Source organism: Lineus longissimus, chromosome 7 (genome assembly GCF_910592395.1).
Source record: "Lineus longissimus chromosome 7, tnLinLong1.2, whole genome shotgun sequence".
Taxonomy (NCBI): Eukaryota; Metazoa; Nemertea; class Pilidiophora; order Heteronemertea; family Lineidae; genus Lineus; species Lineus longissimus.
Genome location: NC_088314.1, coordinates 5174182 through 5195746, shown reverse-complemented (window position 1 = coordinate 5195746; position 21565 = coordinate 5174182). Strand labels below are relative to the sequence as shown.

The following is a 21565-nucleotide window of genomic DNA, read 5'->3' as shown; positions in this document are numbered from 1 at the left end:
TTTCAATCAACATAAGCTTACAGCCATGCCAGAAGGGCGCTCGTGTTGCATATTATACCATCGAATTCACTCTTCCAAACAACAAGACTCGTGTATCGTTGTGGAAATCAATGATTTTTATGGATTTTTACATGGTCACATGCAGAAATATATAAAGTTTAAGGTGTAGCATTTGTATCACTCGCCGACTTCGAAAATCTGTTCTGCTGATTGCGATATTGCAGTGAGACATTTGCTTGCTGGTAAAAGATGACATTAGCAGTATCAATTATTATATCAAGTTGTGGGCAATGCAAATTGACTTCACCTCCTTTCTTAGGGTGATGCCATTACCTATAAAAGAAGTGGCAATGCACTCTTTATACCTCCAATAAAACTAGCAAAACAAGATACATGGAACTATGATCCAGCGTCAGGGTGGTTTATTGTCATTGCTGAACAATCAGACAAGGACAGGCCCCCTGGCTTTACAACACTCGCTTATAGAAAACGTAAGAGGGACGTATACCAAGTGGAGTATAATTCATCGTATGAAACGGAGTGCTCGATCGGACAAGATGGCCTCCATTTCACTTCAAAAATATTCCTGTATTGCGACTTTCTGAAACAAATAAAAAATAGATTTTACGACATTAGAGACGGAAGATGTAAAGGTGAAGTGGCAGTTCCTAGGAGGGATTTGAGGCATGCTGATATCGAGATTGTATTTTTTAAAGATAAATGTGTGCTGCGTTTTGATAGGTCTTTTCAGTTTACAATTTATAAATTCAAGATTTTGCCCAAATTTCTCGTCCTGTTATACGGTGGATTTAAAGCCAGATTTAACCCTAATTATTCTGGAATGAGGGTTCATTTCACGAGGAGTGTTGACCTACTTGTTATGGCAATAAGGCCGGGTACGGTAAAACTCCACATTTTAGTCTTGCTGCAACATACAAGATATTCGCATGGAATAGACATGGATCCCTGTCTGAATCAGGCTTGTCCATTCAGCGAAGCAAATGATTTATGGAATAATTTGATGATTAACAGAGACCTTTTCATCATTCTGTTCACGACAAAATCCCTCCCCGTATTGTTGGGATACAAATTAGTGTGTCTTCCGAAAGAGGGTGCTGAGAAAATGGTAAATCAGGACTTTGGGGTAAGAGACGTGCGAATCAGCTTCAGATACCGATTACCGGACGTTAGATTCATTAAATCTGGACAAAATGCTGAAATCATGTATGTGTTTTCGACTTCCGCTGGAAGTAATGGCGACAGCATCCTAACACAGGTAGAACAGTTTGAATATTGATGAGTTTCATCCTGCTTCCCGAGGGTATGCTGCGTACAGTGTAATCAGCGGAAAAGAACCTGGATATGAGTTTTACATCATAGTCTTCTTTTACTCGAATACTACTTTCAAGCGACAGGCTTATTTTAAGACCTTTGGATTCAATCCCCGAACATTAAAAAAAAAAAGTGTTTCACCTCATCCCTCGACAGTCTCATCATAACTTCTGAAACGCCAAACGGACGAATCTGAGGTAGACGTAGGTGCGCATGACCTGGCATAAAGCAGTTATCATCGTCAACTTAATTCACGATAATCATTGGTAACTTTACAAAGAAAACGTCAAATAAGATGTTTACGAGTTTCGCTTTCGACCTGATCCTCCTTAACTTGGGATTCTTTTTCAGTACCATCCGGCTGTATTTAGTATAAATTACGATTTCTTTAGTTCAGTTAAGACATCTCCGGCATATTCATGGCTCGGTCATGGTAACCACGTGTGTTTTTTCGCACTGATTGTCTGGGTGGTTTATGTTGAAACTAAAATCATTGCCTTTTGTTGGCTATCAGATTTGATCGTGTGCACTTGAGAATTAGAGTTAGATTTTTAAAATTTTACACGTATGTGTCGGCAAATATATCAGGGACGTGTGATGTGGTTTTGAATCACTATAGTCTCACCGGTCCGTTTGTCACGTCATGTTCATACGACAGTTCAGCCCACATCTTTTACCCAAACCAATCTAGGTTTGTAATCACTGTCATAATCGCCGCTCAACTAGATGAATATCAATTTGGACGTCGAAACAAGAAGGGATCACAACTAAACAAAGCATTAAGCGTGGTTCAATTCAATTCCAGGTTTGAAGTTGACGATTCTTCTAATCCACGGATCAGTTCTTTTTGGACATGAATTCGAAACGGAATAATGTGCATTTCAGATGGGATTGATATCACTTTGCCGGTACTGGACCATGGACTTTGGACTGAAGGATCTGTATTCGTTCTTGGGTAATCTTTTGTAAGTATATAAAAAGGAAATAATTTGATGCATGAAGCGAAGAGGGAATATATCTTGACCGTATCATTTCATTTATACCTTCACAAAGAACCTTGATCTTTGAGGTACTGAAGGTATTGTCTTGACTCTCACGTTATAGCAGTTTATAAGTGTGGCCCATTTATCAAGATAGACTCGTTTCTTCCTAATACGAGTATTGAAATGTCTGAGGTTTGAGGTTTCAAGCACTAGATCTGTTCATAGTGATCACAACAACATCGCATGAATTTCAACACTTGAAGATTCATATACAAGATGTTAGACTAGGAGTCGGGAATAAGTAATTAGGTTATGAGAATTGGGAAAAAGGAACAGGGAATAGGTAGGCAACTTCGCCTGGTCAATGCTTTCCTCTCTCGGCAGTTTGCTTTGGTTTTTATGATGTCCACGAGAGTTCACTACTGATTTCAACCGTTCCCATTGATGCGACGGGGTAGATTCAGGAAAAGCTGAGCGATATTGCGAGGTCCCAGTAATTGTTGGATAGATATCAATTGCTTTTTTAACATTGTAATTTGGTTTGAGCAGTGGCATGAAACGTTATACTATGAATATTTCCTAATCGAAGACCGACTATTAGGTACTATATAGCTCTGCTCCTGTACGTAACGAATTATGGTATGACATAAACTCCGAGGGGATACTAATTCCTGTTACACTAGCGTCTGGTACAATGAAAAAACTAAAGATGCTGTCGCCTTTTTCACTAAGAATTGACACAGCTTGTTCGGGGGGAAAGGATGAGTAAATATCATCAAACGCCACTATAATTGGATGTCATTGTGCGGCAGGAGCAGAGCATGCAGAATCACGTCTCGGAGACAATTTGCTCCATCTCAATTCAGGCTATTTCGAGAGATGTATCATTTTCGTCACGTCCTTGGTGTCCTCATTGCGTCACATTATCACTCAACCAATACAATTTACGGACGGGCGCTTGTTCAGTTTAATTCATTGCAAAATAAACACACGGTTTCACAAGATGAAGCTTTTTGCTTTTTTTGCATGCCAGTCGGCCAGGTTGACGCAGACCGACTATAAATTGGCATGGCATTTTGTAACATGCCTCAACATGTTCGTATACAAAATTTCAGTGATGTTCAAGAGGAAAATTAAAGGCAATTATTTATATTCACAAAACTGCCATTTTTTTTAACACTTAAGTTGGATTGTTCTGACTGATGTCGGTGTACAATGCAATAGCATGGCCATCTTATTGGGCACCATCGATATGGTAGAGTTTCCGCCTGTATTGACGTATATCCGGGGATGGCCGGTGTCCGAATATATATGTTCGCGTCGTCTTTTCTGCAAATATCACACAATATATGATATATCAGACATGGGAGATATGACCTTTCTCATGTCATTTGTCGGCAGCCTTGAATGCTGGCGAACTTGAAAATGTCTGTACTATCGCTTCTGTATGGACCACATGGCGACTGAGGTGTTTTGCGGAGACTTCCGTTAGCACAGCTGAGCACGTTAAAAGAGAGATATAAAGGATTGGCAAACATATCATTGAAGAACAACGTTTGCTAAACCGCCTTTCTGCAAACAATACGTGCATGATCTGGGTTAGAGACAGCACCTTTTCTTTATGTAAGTTTTTAGTCATATTCGTATGAAAATATTTGACCGGACATTATAGACCTGTTTTCAGAATGGCAAGAATTATAGTTATGACAGTATGTCGTCAAGAATGCTACGCATCTCAGAGCGTCTGGGTTTCAAAATTTACTGTGGGAGAACCCCGTAGCGGCGTGCCTGCGGTGACCCCCTCCCTCACACACACACACCACGAGGATATTCCACGAAGACCCTCCGGCCGTGCCCAGTGCCACCCTTAGCTATTTGGCATTGCATGCAGCCCCACGACCGGGTTTCATCATCGCGTTTTTTAGAGTTCGGATGGGTTGTGGCGGTGCGGGGGTTGCCTACTGCTGTGAGCTAGTTGCAGCCACGGTGGCCAGGGGAACACAGATATAAAGGAGATCGTACAACCAGGAGAAAAATGGCCGATGCAGTGTCTTAATCATCTGATTCGTAAAATACCAAAAAGGGGGCAGCGAAATGTGTGGTATGCTACCCGATAAAGGCGTCTATCCTGATCCATCTCTGTCACTTTGATCGATCCCGCTTCCTGTCAATTTTCAATGTCCCAAGATCTGAAGTCCACTTAAAGAGACCATGCTACTTCGACTCAAAGGGGCCAATTTGGATTTTTCAGCTAGACTAGCCAGGACCAAAGGGATTAGCTGAGGTAGGATTCGACATGATTGCTTGTTAGAATGATTCGACATTAACTTATATCTTAGTGATCGTGCCGTTTTGAGCCAAATTCTGTGCGTTTTGCTTTCTTTTCGTTTTTCCAGTCCGAAGGCCATTGCTTCTTTAACTTGACGAATTCTCATGAATTTTTAGATCGTATCTTCCTCAAAATTTCCATGTCCCAAGCCACTACTGAACGAGATAATTAATCACTGTCACCTTGGTGTCATCAATCATAGTCAGGGCATCCCCTGGACAATACTGTCAAAGTGAACACCAGTGACGATGTCGGGGTGTAATGCCCAACAAATAGACCTGAAAAAGTTGCCATTCGAAAGGACAGAACTTTGGCAGCACCTGACCTCAATGAAGTCGATGTCAGTCATGCAACTAGTGATCTAGTCGACATCTATCAGGAGTAATGCATGTTTGTTTGGGATATTGGATGTAAGATAGGCCTATAGTTCCATTCGTAGCCACCAATATTGATAAAGTATTACTCGAAAAGCCATACCATTTGATCAAAATCCATCTTGGAACAGTGTATAGGTATACAATGTACTACTAGGACGGTGTCATTACCTTTAGTTTGAAATTCATCTATGCAGCTCTACACGATATTTAGACGATATTTGACGTTTTCTCATGAAGTAAAGTTGCTGTGAGTTGTTGTCTGCAATTTCATCTCTTTTCCTTGGCATTTCAACGTCAGTAAAAGTGCTTGTTCGGCCGTCATCCACATATGCTCGGGGAAGGTTTACTTCCGCGAAGATCTAACATGTTATCAACTTGAGGAATCGATTTCGTCAGAAACGTCTGGCTACCAAAATATCCCCAGGGCCAACGAGATAGTTCGAATTCACTTGATACACTTTATCGGGTGGGGGCACCGCAACGATCAACATTTTTGCCGAAAAAATCTTATCCGATTATGCCTTTTAGCTGTATTTAAGAAGCTGAATCACACCTGAAGTGTTGAAAGAATTTCGAAGGCGTTTTCGGAGCAATCTATCAATCTTCTTGAAGTAGAAATAATTATGTAGTCCTCGATATTTTTCTCAATATTCTCGATTTGGCGATAACTGCGTCCATAAAGAGTTAAGCTTCGCGTAGGAAGTACAATTATTTCTTTTCGCCTTGCTAAGCTAATACAAAAACATTAAAAGCTTAAGCCATTCTCGCATTGTTTATGTTCGATTTTAACCGCCCCAAGCTTTGAAGATTTACCAATCTGCTATTCGGTGGTTTCTCATGAGGTTGAACAATACCGAAATGGTTAACCAAACGAAATCGGTTTGCCCAGCGACCAGTTGGTAAGAGGGTGCCCAGGACAAGATAAGCGAAAAGGCGCTGAAGAAGAATGAGAATGCGCAATATTCTAATACAGAAAAAACGTTGCCGGCGACATCAGATCAGTTTCACGAACATGCTATGGGGATAATAGAATAGTAAGAGACACTAACGGGACAAAAGTTTGCATATGTCTGACTCGAATTTGCAGAAAAGTTTGATTAGTGCGGACAAAGGAGGCGGTTTCTTGTCCTTTGTTGACGCATCAGTCTCGAAGACGTGTGTGCCGATTGTGACATTCTGTGAGCGGAATTTTAACAAGTTAAGAAGAGTTATCACGATTTGAATTGTCATTCGGCCAAGTTAGCAGTTGGGATTTATTTACTTTGAAGGGATATTCGGGCCATCTTGGCCTTTCCTTGGGAAGTGAGGCAGGATTAGACATGAGATATGTGGACATACTTATCTATATGGTAAGCACGTACATGTAGGCGGAATTTTGCGAGTTTTTTTTAAATGTGTTATAATATTCTGATTCTTGGCTCTATATTTCTGCATATGATTATGACTGTGTTATAATTTCCGGTAACCATAGTAACTTGCTCAATTATCAAAGTTTTATATTATTGATTCAGAATAATTCGACTTATTTTTGGCTTATGCCAGTTTTGATATCTTGCGTTATGCTGAAATTCCAACAACGGGAATGGTTTAGAACATTTCCTGACGTCGGCAGGTTGTGTCAGGGTCATATTCTTTCTCATTTCAACATGCTATGACAAAGAAATTTATTATCATGCTTTTGTCTCTTGCTGATGAGTTTATCGAAACATTAAGTAACAACAGTGCGTTATATGTAATCATTAAGAAATCTGACACAAAAATTTAATAACTTATAATTAAATAAAATGTTATGTAAAACAAAATTAATTGCAATTCGAAGGAAGCTATGATAAGTAAGATATCGGTGAAGTAAATGTAGTGCAGTAATTCGTTTGTCACAAATTTTCGTATTTGTAATTTTCCATTTCAAAAATCGAAACAATGACTTACTCGAACGAAGATCAAACAGTACTTGTCTAAGGGAAAGACGCTCGCCGCCTCATTAGATATATCAACAAGGAAAAAGAAAATAACTCGTTTGACACAGAATATGATCTAACCTCCAACTTTGTTACCATTAATTTCAAATCTTTGTCATTACTTGAATACAATTAACACCGATTAACAACATATGTGGTCATCTAAATCATAAAATGAGGTCGCCAATAGAAAAAGACATAATGAATGTGTCACGACCATCGCATTCTTATGAAAGAAAGAAACTGCTTACACCGCACTTTGTTTAGTCTGACACGTATAAAAAACTAAAAATATGAAATATTGAAATAATAATAATAATAACGACACGTGCTATTTGTTCCTGATATCAAAATATTATCATGATTTTCCCGATACCTTTCTAAAAAGATTACAACGTAGTCACGTACATTATAGTAGTACATTCACCAGATGCCGTAGGTTACGTCACACCGGTTTTTGTCGTTACGGGACTCCGTCACGGCCGCAAATTCCTCTGTACATTGTTACATACATAATTTCATTATCGTTGAATTTAAACTCTTTCTATCAGCAACATGGTTATTACATTTTACCAGATGAATAAATGATAAATAAACCGTATAATTCAATCATTGGAATTCCTTATGTCTCCTGAGATGCAACAAACGGTCAGCACTTGCTTGTGGACATGTCTTGTCACAAATTGACCGAAGAAATAGAATTAGGCCAACATGGACTTAGTTTTCTTTAAAAGGTTGTTGTGAATCGGCTTCCCGGTAAAACGTTCAGTGACTAGAAAGATTTACTATGACAACTTGGAAAAAAAACGATTCACGGCGGATCTTTGGTCGGGCTGACAACACAAACAGTAATTTGTAGGGCCTACGTTTATAGATAAGGAAACTTAAAATCCTTAATTTAACTGGAAAAACTTGAAGAATATTACTACATGTCTTTTTTCCATTCTCTCGTAATTTTGTCCGAAAACGAATATTACACGTATAAGGAATTTCAAAGGTAAACAAATTATGATAAATGTTTTTTTCCAATGTAGTTAATTTGTACAATTTACTTGGCTGGAGTATATGTTGTTCGTGATTAAAAGCTACAATTCGTAATTTTCAGCTTTTGGGTTCGAAAGTTTAAATTTATTTTCCTAACAACTGAACAACGGCTGTCACGATGGACGTTCAAATACCACATTTCTTTAAATTTTTGCAGAGTCAGTTCATTTAAGATCTCCTAAATAAGTCCCCAATATACTATTCGTCTAAACACCATGACCGAATCGATTTCAGTTATTCATTTGTTTTAAATTTTATAACGCACCCACAACAAAATATCGTGCTGGAGAATTCAAAAGTCCTTTTTATCATGCCATATATTTGTATACATACATGCACACGGTTGATGGATTTTGATATCTTTTTTCTTTTCATCGGTATTTTCTTATACATGTAATTTCAACGACGCTTCTATTTATTATTCATCAATTTAAAAAAATCATTTTGAAGACCTTTTGTAATAACTTGATATCGAACCACCATCAGCTGATTTAAAAGAAACACAAATAGATATAACACATAAATTCAGTAATTGCTTCTATTTTGTTCTCTTCAATGTACATGCATGCAACTGTACATTGTATGACGACTTTCAATCAATTACATGTACATGTACCAATTCGGTCATTAACTGTAAGTTTTACTGATTCATAACAATAACACATTTCCACTTCTCAAAACTTCATAACATTTCCAAATTGATTCCACTTTATCTAAAATAGTTTGTCATCTATCTTTACTCAGTATTCTTGGTAATCTCTTTTAGATCTACCTTTCTTCGCTAACGCTCGCCCAGGAGAACGAAGATGAAAGGTAAATATCTGTCGTTGGTACCGGCGTTAATGTTGCGTGGCCGTTAATGTCTTAACGTTACGTGGCGGTTGTTCGTGTTATGCGGCCGTTAATGTGGTAATGGTGCGTGGCCGTTACGTGACCGTTGTAACTGTTACGTATTTCGTCAAAAAACTAAAAAATATCGCTAGCTCCCGCATAACGTTACTACAAAATCTCGACAAGAAAGTAGGAGAAAGTTGTTCGAGGGTACTGGAGTAGAATCCCAGCCTCTTTTTTAAATCAAAAAATTGTGTGGACATTTTATTTTCAATTGTTTTTCTCCAGTATAACGTCATCCCGGCCCGAAGAGTCGGACTTAGGCCAGGGGTAACTATGGAATTTTCTTGTCGAATATTAGAATAGTTGCTTCGTAAATAGATGGAGTTAAACGTAACACTTGTATGTTGCTGTACGTGTATAGTACGTGTATTCTTTAGCTAAAAAAGATTACTTTGGCTACGATCGCATAGTTTTCATTTGATGTTGCATGTAAACGAAACAGGGGGACATAAACGCAGTTATCGTTCCATATACAAGTAGTAGAGTGGACATAATGCAGGCATAGCATTATTTCTGTTGTTTAGCATCTTTTCCTCCTTTACACGATTATGGAGTGTGCAATTCAACTCTATGGTGGATTCTCTAATTGTGTGGGTGAGAATGAGATTCTACATCATTTTAACTCAGAATAACAGCAAACCCTTACCTCAGCATAACAGATATTAATACCACAGGGTGATGATGGGCACAGTGACCGACCCCTTGGCGGGAACGGGTCGATGAGATATCATTTCCATGCCGGTGGGCTGGTGAAAGAAGTGATCAGGGAGGGTAATATGACCAAGAACAACAATTGGAAGACAAATTATCCGCCTTCAGCGATTGTTTAGTGGTTAAATTTATCCGCCTAATCTTTTAATCTGACACGGATACGTTGTAATGTTTCATAGGGGGTGTTTTCATTCATAATAACCCCTCTGGCTGAATATCACAAACGAATAACTTGGGCAAAGTTATGGACAAAGATCACCATTTTGTGACTCGAATTTCTTCATTACCGGTAGATAATTTTCTTCGGCCACCATGTTGGATACATGTACATGTACATGTAATACTGTATTGGGTAGTAAATCATAACAGCACACGTCCAAAGGACCCCAAGCATGTTTGAGTTGTCCTAGCTTCGATCCGCTACGCTGTACACCTTTTGGGGACGAAGTAGTGGTCTAGAGTTGTCCTCGTACGAACCTGTTACAGATACGAACCGAAGGCGAGAAATAACGTAATGTTATTTGGCCTCTACATTACCTATCTTTTAGACATTCAATCCATGACACAATGGATGGAACCTTTTGACATTCAGGTAAACATTCGTGTCATTGATTCTCAATTCGCAACCTGCTGAGTCAGGGCGAGTTCCAGTGACAGCAGGCCAAGGCGTTCAGGTCACTCAGAGGATAAACTAAAAACAATCTTTAAAGCTGAACAGTCAGATAACCGAATAATAAACGTATTCATTTGTTGATCATCTCCATTATTACGACGGGAACAGGGAAAAGACCGGGGAAACTGTGTAGTGGTCTTGTGGCGCGGATCTTTAAGCTAGCGGTCAAGAGATCGAATTCAGCCACAGTCAACGTGATAAACTTGCCCAGATTTAGGTGTATCAATAATTGCCGGACATGAATTATCACCGCCCCCTGAAAGTAAATCATCTAGTAACTCCAAAGAAGAATAATCCTACCAATTATTATTCAGGGACTTATGGCTATAGAGATAAAGGACTTAGATACAATCTTTCGATACATTCTTTTATTCTTCTTTTTACACCCGCCTGGGATGCTGGCAAGATAATAATTGATGTCACTGAAATCGTAGTTTAGCGTAAAGGAGACAGTTCAGCTTTAAACGTCATCGGAACGTTATGTAATCATTATCGCATGTTCAGGGAAAAGATGACGCCAGAATAGTCTTTATTTATCACACATAATCTCCAGGATAATAAAATTCTCAATAAAGGCAATAAAACGTTATCAAAACATTTCTTAGGTTCATTTAGGTGACCATATCGGATAAAGCGTGTCTTTACTTCAGACAAATTGACATGTTGATGGACTACAGAGAACTACTTTTTCTATCTTCAGGATTATTTTCGTGGGTATAGACCTTTTCTTGTCACGACAAACGTATGCATGTATTATGATCACCTCACAGAAATATACGCTGATCTCAGAGTGATATCTTGCAACGGAAGATGAGAGTCTGACATTTAATAATACCATAATGACAGACTGACATCAAATCAGTGTCACTTTGACATTATATTGATAACAATTTGGTATCAGCCAAAAGTGAGGTCATGCCATGTCATCCCTATGTAGTGCATGCTTTTAAATTTATTTCCAGGCTCATTTCCTCAGCAGTTGCACTGGGCGCGAACATAATCTGTAACAAGATTCCGGGCCTGGCCCCCAAGCAGAGAGTGATTTGCCAGAGGAGCCCCGAGGCCCTGGTCTACATCGGGCAGGGAGCGAAACTTGGATTACGAGAATGTGAGGACCAGTTTAAATATCACAGATGGAATTGCACAAGCCTCGGAGAGGATACTTTCTTGGGCGAATTGCTGCCCAATGGTAAGTTAGTGACAGGTTTGGCAGATATTTTGACCAGATGTTTGATTACATGTCGCCAAGATCGAAAAAAATGCAAACAGCAAGGCAAATGACCCTTTCTTCCGGGTATATCATAACTTTTGTTACCAAAATTGATAAACCATTGATTTGCGGACCTTAACCCTACATTGCACTTCCTATCAAATTTGTTTCGCTTTTGCTTTCAAAATTTACATTGCCAGTCAGTCGTTAGTGGGGTAGAAAAATAATGCCCTTTGCGATTTTATTACCGATAACTCTCAATATTACATTGATATATTACCTTTTAATGAAAGTAAAAAAGCCAGTTAAAAACCTTAATCAATTGCACAAAACATGTATTAGTCTGTTTGTCTTCAACTAAACTTCCCTAAATGGTTTCAAAATGACATTTTATTGCACACTTAGCCTGTATTATATCGCTATTGACACCTACAGTAAATGTTTTCATGGCGTGTATTACATTATTATTGCGCCAATTAATTTTCTTTCTCGTATTATGAATCTACAATGACCCTTTTCAAATCGACTCCTTCACGGCGCCTTTCGAAAACCCTGTCGCGAAAAAGGCGGTGCGAACTAACAAATTGTCGATAATAGGCACAAGAATCCTTTTTGTCGGCAAGGGTCTAATTGGACAATTTATAAACTTTTGCTAGATGTAAACACAGGAATAAATAAAAGGCTAATAAAGGGCTACCAATATTGAAATGAAAGGCAGGCCAACACTTTCACAACATTTATCGCATCGAAGATAAATAAAAAGTGCAAAAACATAATTGCTGCAACAACATTTCATGTCGATATGCCATATGTTTCTAATAAGGCGACAAAAATGCTAGACAGGTTATGATGGTAAAATGGTGAACGTCTGATGGTAAAATTTGTGACGGAAAGTTTCTTCATTCGCGAGAGGTGATGAACACGCGCAAAAGCTTACATATTCATTCAAAAGCTTCACGTTATAAGTGTTGACCTGAATTTGCAATTCTTGCATGAATCTGTTTCATCACGTTAAGCAATGATACCGTTGGCAAAAGAAAAGCGCTTTCTATGATTTGTATTTCAGAAGTTTGGGTGCAACTCCCAATGGTTTCAAAAAACCTCTTTTTCGACATCACGACTGGAGCAAGCGGCGATATTCTGGAAATTCACTCCCCTCTCAACATTCCCATGCTTTCGTTATTGATAATGGAGGCAAATCTAGGCTCTAAAGTTATAGCCGCCTTTCAATTCGTTCGACAGCCCCACAGGTCATTAATCATATCAAAGAAATTTATATAAATGGATTTCTTTGATGGACCAGATTCACAAAGATAGTAAACCATCCCATCATAAAAGAATAGGAAGTGTTATGACAAGTCGAATTCAGACGATGTAATTCAGAGACATTTTCCTTTGGCTAAAGCTGGGAGGGTGATACCTTAAATATGATAAGCATGGGCACTCCGGTATGGATAGGTGAATCTCTCTCAATTTGAAACAAATAAGTGTCTTTTGTTTCAAGCTGGTGTTGTTAGGACCGCCCAAGTGACCAGAGAGGCACTTTGGCCATCCTGACTAACCAGTGTGGTGAAGATGTATATTTTGCATCATATATGTCGATATAGAGACCTTGGTGGTCAGACGTATCATTGATCCGATATCGCGAGACTCAAACTTGTGATATCTCGGAAGGTAAAGAACTTTCAGTTTTAGAGTTACTATGGCAGTCATTTTTAGTCAGCATCAGTGTGAAACGCGTCAGATTATCATCACCAATTGACCAACGCCTGCGTTTTTTTTACTACCAAGTATATAGCTAATTGTTCCATTCACTGTCTGCATGGTTAGATTTTGAAGAGTTAGCAATGTGCAACAGAACACTATACTTCCACGACACGGTCAGTGTCGCCTGCAGTTTGGAGTTCGAGGTACTCATAATCAATTTAATGTCAACAAGCACTTGAGGTCCGCATGTCCCCTCAGGGGAGGTGGCACCCCTCGCGCTCAATTTCACAAGAACTAAAATGGCCAATGTCACAAATGTCCAGAAATAATTTCTAGAGTTTGATAGACAGATAGTCGATCTGCCATACCATGTAAAATTATCCATCCTCGAAGACCCAATTTATCTACACAACGTATATGGAAAAAGTTCTGTATTCTGGTTCTTTTCAAGATGAATTCGTCTAGACAAACTTGGCAAACTGGCAATTGGTGAAGTTAAAGCAACTTGTCTTGGCGTTACATGGTTGGCTGACTGCTTTTACAGAATGATTGATTGCGTAGCCCAACACCCAACGGGCTGCTCACCCAAGCCGAAACATCTCAGTGAACGCCACTTCCCCAAGATGAGATCAGAACAACGCCCGAACAGTCAGTTATTGAGAACTCTCTGTCTCTCTTTGACCGTCTTGAGAAGTAGCTCCTTTCACAGATCAAGAACTCGTTCTTAATCATTTTGGATACAATACCGACAATATTTCCACTTTGTGTTGGTGTAAATTGTATCCTTTGGAATGGATATGTTTATGCTACGATAGGTAAAGGGTTTAATAGACTCGCTTGACTCCAATGCCCTCTCTTTGTGAGGTTTGAGAACCCACATCACTTTCAAATAGGTTATATCAAAAAGAGTCTCTTCAGTTGTAGTTGACAACTTGGATGCGTTTGTAATGCGTTTGTTATGGAATGTTATCTATTGTGAGTCATGTTCTAAATGTGGGGCATTTATTACAGGTGCTCCAGGGTGAGAGAGCTTGCCTCATTGAAGACAGTCAACCACAAGAAATTAAAACAATAATGTAAAGTTGTCGATTAAAAAGAGAAGCACATGCCTTGTTTCTAGAATAAGCGATATCAAAGTACATGTACAGTGTACTTTTCTGATTAAATAAACCGTATTGGACAGTAGCTGAAAACAAGTATGGCCACTATGGCTGACATCTTGAATTCCTCTGTTTATTGAGCAGTGACTACAGCCGCACTGCGAATGGAGTCAGCGTACGCACCAGTGCGGTCAGCTGCAGGATTCAACTGCCCAAACCCAGGCCTTGATGAAAAGGGACGATTGTCAAATATTTTAGATCTTGCAGCGATCCGAATAGTCGCGAGGCTGCGTACATCTTGGCAGTGACGGAGTTCCACCGCACTCACGTAGCACCCAGGCGTGCAGCCGGCCGAGGAACCTAGCCTGGTTGCGGGTGTGATAGGTTCATCATCAAGGGACGAGCGTCTTATCATTTCTTTACGATTGTTTTCCTTTGCAGCGAGTCGAGAAGCAGCGTACACTTCAGCAGTGAGTTCTGCAGGAATCACCTACTCTATCACCCAGGCATGCATGCAGGGCAACCTGTCCCACTGCGGGTGTGATAGGTCCAAGATTCCGGGAAAAAAGTCAAAGAGTGGCGGGTTCAAGTGGGGTGGGTGCAGCGCTGATATCAGGCATGGGATACAATTCTCGAAGAAATTCCTCGATGCCATGGGGATTCCTGGAGATGAGAGGTCGTTGATGAACCTACACAACCATGGAACAGGGAGAAAGGTAGGTTTAACTACTAAAAGGTTACTTCTGGGAAGAGTAACTACGACTTCTGGGTTGAACGTAGCAACCACTGCTGTTTCTGGCGGCCATGTTGCTTGATGTAAAACTGCCGAAGTAACATTTACAAGCTTGGCTTAGGCAGTTTTACCACAGGTGACTCTTGTGGTAAAGAGCTGACTTAGGCGAAAATATCAATTTGGTCAAAGTCTTTTCTGGTCTGGGTGTGGTCTTTTACTGTTGAAAGAAGGAGAACCCGAGGAGTCGGTGAGTGTAGGTGTCCTGGGCTGTCGTTCGGCTCTTTTTATAGCCATATAGTGTCATAATGCACACTGAAACAGATGCTCTCTATATTTCAGGCAGTGAAAGCGAATATGCTAACCAGTTGCAAATGCTTTGGTGTATCTGGATCATGTGTTATGAAGACTTGTTGGCAGACTCTGCCGCCTTTCAAAAAAATAGGGACCTACCTAATGGCTAAGTATGATAGAGCAAAGCACGTGTATCCATTCCAAAGCAAAAGGCCTGACCGGGGTATATATTTGAAATTAGTACGACCAAAGAAGAAAAAGAGGAGGAAACCACGACGAAGTGATTTAGTGTACTTGGAGAAATCGCCGAATTATTGCGACTTGAACCCAACGGTTGCGTCCATTGGGACGGTGGGGCGAATCTGTAACCGTACGTCCCGCGATATGGACGGGTGCGACTTGATGTGCTGTGGACGAGGGTACAATACACATCAATACACGCGGACCTGGCAGTGTAACTGTAAATTCAAGTGGTGTTGTGAGGTGGTGTGTAAAAAGTGTAGCAAACGAACTGAGGAATATACCTGCAAATGATCATGACGAAGTGGACGGTAACTGATGACATCTTCGCAGAAGTGGTGACGTATTGAGGCTAAAAGCAATGACGTCCTTGTGCATTGTAAAAATTCAAATCGATATGCTGATTAGAAGTTGCATTGTTGGTTGATATATTTGCTGTATTTACATTCGGATTCAAGGCGATTATGGCTATGACATTTAGAAAAACGTATTTAAAACTGTGCTGTATTAATATGACATTTATTGTTCAGTGACAGATAGATACATGTATATTGGACACAGAATGAATAGGACAAACGTAGATCGCCCAAATTTGCATTTCCATTCGCCACTTTACTCAAGAAGTAACATGGGACTTCCGGCCAGGCATTCAGTGGCCAACCAGAATACACATAGCATGCGTGTTCAGCGCATACAGCATGCCCGTGATTAGACAGGGCTTGTCATTGGCCAAATGTTGACGAGACGTCCCAAATTGCCTCTTGATGAAAGAAGACGTATGAATTGGCGTGATATTTGAAGTATGAATAGTCATCACAATCTCGACAGGAACAGCCCCAGTTTCAAGGTTTGGAGGCCACAGGTATTCGACACTGCATAATTTTTTTCTGGTCGACGGGCAGAAAAATATGTTCGTCTAGAAGTTGAAACTAAAATAGGGGTGACCCCTGACCAGGTGGGTGCAGCTAGGTTAACGTTTATCGCTGGCAAATCTTGAGACAAACCTCCGCATGACACCAGGACCAGCAGTTGGCCGTTTTCATTTCATGTGGGGTTATGTCCGATTAGTTTTCTCACGCTGTCGACTGTCTTAGAAACCAAAATTCATTCTGCATAGGGAAAATAATGTGTTCGTGTGTTCTCTATGCAAATGACTGATTTAAATAGCTTCATTTCTATTTGTAAGTTTCAGTTCTTTGTTTGTTTATAATTTAATGTAAAATATAATTCTCCATTGATATTGATATATCGTAACGGACATTGAATTTTTGGTACGACAATACAGTTCACCATTCGTACAGACAGCAATAAAAACATCTTCGCCGATTCTAGTAAGCAGAGGGAGAGGGTTAACCGCTGTAGTCGAACTAAAGTCGATCAAGGTCTAAGTTTTATTGGTTGCAAAGTCGTATATCCGCGTGGGCGACATCATATAACGTGATAGCAGTATGATTCACAATTACAACGCAAGAAAACGTGACGAAATCATGAAACCAGTCAGGAAATGTCGTTTAACGTTTAACTGTGAAAACCGCTCCCGTCATAAATCCATTCAGAGATAAAACACCTTCATTTGAATATGCATACAGTTGTAAATACGAAAACAGCATGCGGCGGTGTTGATTCTGACCCCTGCACTTCCACCTGACGAACAATTAAGTTCATTAAACAATTTCAAAAATATGCCATCATTTCTCGACACCGGAAATGGCAGTTTGGTGACAATGTCGAAATGCTGTCACATAGTGGGGTCAAGTTCCTGACGCGCGGGTCGCCTCCGTGCCGAAGTGGACTGACATGTCCCTCTGACAATCAAATCAGACACTAAAAACACGGCGCAAAAGATTGCGCCGTAAAAATCTCGCCGCGTGACCCAATTTAAACCAATCAGGAGCCAAGGACGGTTTGAATTTTGCGGCAGAGGTATTTTCGCGAGAGTCTTCTGCACGATTTGCGGGGGACTTATGCAAATTTCGCGGGAGACCTTCGCGGCGCACTTCTTTAACCAATCAGAGACATCGTAACTTCGTAAACTATCGCCAATAAGTTGGAAAGTAACGATGTCTCTGATTGGTTAAAGAAGTGCGCCGCTATAAGTGTCGAAATTTGCATAAGTCCCCGCAAATCGTGCAGAAGACTCCCGCGAAAATACCTCTGCCGCAAAATTCAAACCGTCCTTGGCTCCTGATTGGTTTAAATTGGGTCACGCGGCGAGATTTTTACGGCGCATTCTTTTGCGGCGTGTTTTTAGCGGGGCATTGTTGCGGTGCATCATTCGCGGGAGGCCTTTGCGGGGCAAGTAATTAATCGGCCGATATATTCTGATTTATGTCCCCTCCCGCCTACCATAGATGTCACAGCACCGGTCCTTGTTGATATCCATGCAATTTGAGTTCTACCAAATAACGAAGCAAAGAGTTGGGCGACTGCTGTACGGCTCTAGTAGTCATATATCGTTATCTGGCATAGAAGGGGCCAATTTGGCAGTATCGTCAGAAGACGGCGCTGACGGCCAAAATGCTTCGAGAGCGCAACGATCTCTGAGCAGTGAACATCTCTTGATTTTCACCGTCAATAAAAAACTCTCCCGATGAACAAACCCCTGAACAATGTCAAATTCAAATTGCGCGGGTCAATTGCCGAGAGCCATCTATGCGAAGAACGATGAACGAAACCTCTTACGAGCGTTTCCGAATTCACCCGAACCATTTCTCACGCGATGACGTCACGTGAATCGTCGTCTGCTTTCGTGGCGCGATGAAATACCTGACATATTTGCGGCTCACTTGTGTGGGTCTTTTGCTTTATTCTACACTGTCGGTCTCCCTAAGTATACATCTAACATGGCAAGCAGGGGCTGCTTTCATTCTCTTCCTAGGTGAGTTAAAACACACGAGGTAGGTCGTGTTTTATATAGATTTTTGCTTAGAGGACTCGGGTAGTTTCGGCTGGGCATGCGGTCATATCTATATTCGTATCAGCCACGCCGTCAGTTACAATGTACTTCCTTGTTCTGATTAGTCATTTCAACAGAGTATATTGATCGATATATGGTTGGGAAAACAACCTTTCATGGTATGAAATTGCACGCCGAGAAGCAACCTGGCACAACACACACAATCGGCGAGACAAAAGGTCGCCGTTTTGTCCAGACGAGTTTTCCCGGCAGAGCCATCTTGCGTCAGGAAGAAGAACTGCTGATTGGCGCTTAGAATTACATATGGCGGCAATTTTGAGGGCAGTACGTCGTTTAGTGGTTTTTCTGTCTCGCTTCTATTCTTATTGGCTACCCCCCACCCCCGCACCCCCGCAATCCTTAAATTAACGAGTAGGCCTATAGGCTTATACTCCGTTTTACCCAGGCTGTGTCAAGTCACTTAGTGTCTCCTTTCCTATGGCCTTGCAGGTTTTTCACATTTCATCATCGCCGTCTCGTCCCCAGCCTTGGAGGTTTTTCATTTTTCGTTGTCGCCGTCTCGTTTCCTGACCATGCCGGACTTTCATTTTTCGCCCTCATCGCACTCTCTCCCTCTATGTGCTGAAAATCGGATGTTTGACTTGGAGTCAGCTCGCCCTTCGTCTTCAACCTCTATTCCTCGAGAACAAAAAGGAGATTGAAAAAGTACACATAACTTAATGGACTCCTCTAACTTTCCCTCTCCTCTAGACTTCGAGTCAACCCCGGCCTTCCCTTCTTTCTCAGCCTTCTCGAAAGCTTACAACGTATCTTCCCTTTACAATTTTTTACTGTTATGCCCGGCCTTGTCCTAATTTCCCCTCTCCTCTAGACTTTGAGTTAACCCCGGTCTTTCCTCCTTCCTCAGAGCCCTCTCTAAAGCATCAGGAATTAGAAAAGTGGTAAGAACCGCGCCCAAAAACTGTCAACGAACCTTCCTGTACAAATTCCAGTTATGCCCATCTCTTTCCGACTCCTCTCGGATTTTCAATCGTGGTCCTTTCCCATTGCAGTGTCTTTTTATGTACTGAAAACCGACCAGAATGTTGGACTTCGAGTCACCTCACCATTTGTCTTCAACCCTCTTAAGAAGCAGAAAAAGGAAATGGAGAAAACGCTGGACGACTTAACGGAAGAACAAATTCATAAGTTTGAACGTCAGATCAGCGACTTCGTCACCTACGACGCCGAGAACTGCCTGGTGTTGGAGCGCTTTGAACCCTTGAAGCAGCAGTCGCAGTGTACCTTTGCGAAGAAGGCTAGGGTGTGGGGAGCACGTGATTGGCAGGAGAGTTTGAGTCTTGGTAAGTAACCGGCACGGGATTACTCTTTGCCACGATTTTGACACTGAAACTTACTCTCATGGCTCTCCGATTTAAAAGGTGATATGTGAATCTGAATTTGCCTTTTTTTGCAGAAGAGAATGTCTGCAGATCCCTCGCAACCTTCTACAAGTTCGTGCTACTGGTTCCAGAGCTCGGACTAGATGCCTTCCTCTTCGAGGTGCCACAAGTACCGTATGCTTCCGACATTCAGGTTGGTATTCTTTAATCTGTAGGTAAACGAATAAAAAAAGAGGTGGGTGTCCTCTGTGACTTACATATATCAAACTTCTTTCCGATTTCAGACGTTTGGTCAATCTGTTCGCCGAGTCCTGACTGTCTTGTCCGACGCCGATCCCACTGGCTACAGATGTATGGACAAGACGTTCATATCACGGAAGGAATGGGCGTTTCAATTCAATAGGATGACTTTCTTCGTCACGACATTTGGTCCTTTCTATTCTGAATCACACCCGAGATATGCCTTTGGGTGTGATCAAGGGTTCATCCTCCTTCAGCCAGAGTTGTCCTTCGCCTTCAAGGACCTCCCTTCGGATACCCCAAAGACAAATTGGGACAACCCGCTGACTGTCAGGGATAGAATACGGGTGGCGTTCAGAGATGCTGGGCGGCCCTATAAGATTAGGCCGACGATTTTCTACCCTATGACCGAGGATATTGTCCGACCATTGCAAGAGGAGGACCCAGTTATTGAGTGGTGGGTGAAAGCTACTACCATGACTACGGATTCCTGAGATTGTGACACCAGCGGTAGATTGATATGCATTTGTAGTATGAAATTATCTGCCTTCCCATGACAGGGTAAAACCAGATGGAAGAGGATTCCACATATACCAGCAGTATTAACATACTATACAGGAACTTGTTAATCAATTAGTTTAATTGTAAGACGACGTCGATAGACCGAGATAGAACCACCATAGTCAAAAGTTGCCAGGCTCCAGCAACCGACTCTTGTTTCTATTGCCTTTATGTTTGAAGAAAATAAAAATCTCTCGCTGTAGCTCCATTCCGCAGTCGTCGTGTAGAGGGATGGGCTTATCTAGTCGAGAATATACTGTAAAAATTGAACCTGGGAAAGTCTTAACCTCTGCTCTGTATGGATTAACTGTGTTCATGTTGCTTTTATTAATAATGATACATACAGTTGTAAATGATTTTGAATAAAATCCACGTAAGCTTCTTGTATGAATGTCTGCCGTCCTCACCATGCCCTCTGTATGTCCTCCAGACGCATGTACCGTACACTGTGGACGCAGTGGATCGGCCTCGTCCTCGTACCCCTAACAAGGAGTGACAGGATGACGAATGGACAGCCTCTGGAGTTAAGACACATAATGCTGCGCTATTCAACCATCATCACTCGAGTAATGTAACAGAAACATTTCGCGTGCTGGATATTTTTAGGATAAGGGCATGCTCGCGAAATATTCTTCCTATATAGGCGTCAATTTGACCCGTCGATCTCAAATACGCATATTCTGCTGTTCAATTAGCTCGCACCATAATTACACTTTACAAATATAAAGAAGCTGGTCCTGCCCTTGATGGCTTTCGTCCTGATGAGGCAACTGAACCGTGGCAACTTTGGGAACCAGGATGCGACTGACTTTAATCGCCGCGTCTCCGAGATATGTTGTAGCACCGTCAATCTTGGTCACAGAGACGCAAGCCATTTACGATC

General features: G+C 41.1%; 2 protein-coding genes across 4 annotated transcripts; both read left to right on the top strand.

The window, feature by feature from the left end:
- The first annotated feature begins 1960 nt into the window (after nucleotides 1–1960).
- Nucleotides 1961–16828, top strand: LOC135491511 (protein Wnt-7b-like). Of its 3 annotated transcripts, XM_064777435.1 has the most exons (6): nucleotides 5107–6370; nucleotides 8790–8836; nucleotides 9143–9184; nucleotides 11264–11490; nucleotides 14760–15034; nucleotides 15391–16828. In XM_064777435.1, exons 1-6 carry the CDS (start codon nucleotides 6341–6343, stop codon nucleotides 15874–15876), a joined length of 1107 nt encoding a protein of 368 aa, XP_064633505.1. In that variant the 5' UTR covers nucleotides 5107–6340; the 3' UTR covers nucleotides 15877–16828. The 3 variants fall into 3 exon arrangements, with proteins under 3 accessions (XP_064633507.1, XP_064633505.1, XP_064633508.1); XM_064777438.1 differs by lacking the exon at nucleotides 9143–9184; XM_064777437.1 differs by lacking the exons at nucleotides 5107–6370; nucleotides 8790–8836; nucleotides 9143–9184 and adding an exon at nucleotides 1961–2297.
- A 1491-nt stretch (nucleotides 16829–18319) lies between these two features.
- Nucleotides 18320–21069, top strand: LOC135491262 (uncharacterized). The gene is made up of 4 exons (XM_064777006.1): nucleotides 18320–18460; nucleotides 19552–19842; nucleotides 19956–20074; nucleotides 20166–21069. Exons 1-4 carry the CDS (start codon nucleotides 18340–18342, stop codon nucleotides 20613–20615), a joined length of 981 nt encoding a protein of 326 aa, XP_064633076.1. The 5' UTR covers nucleotides 18320–18339; the 3' UTR covers nucleotides 20616–21069.
- Nucleotides 21070–21565: the final 496 nt, after the last annotated feature.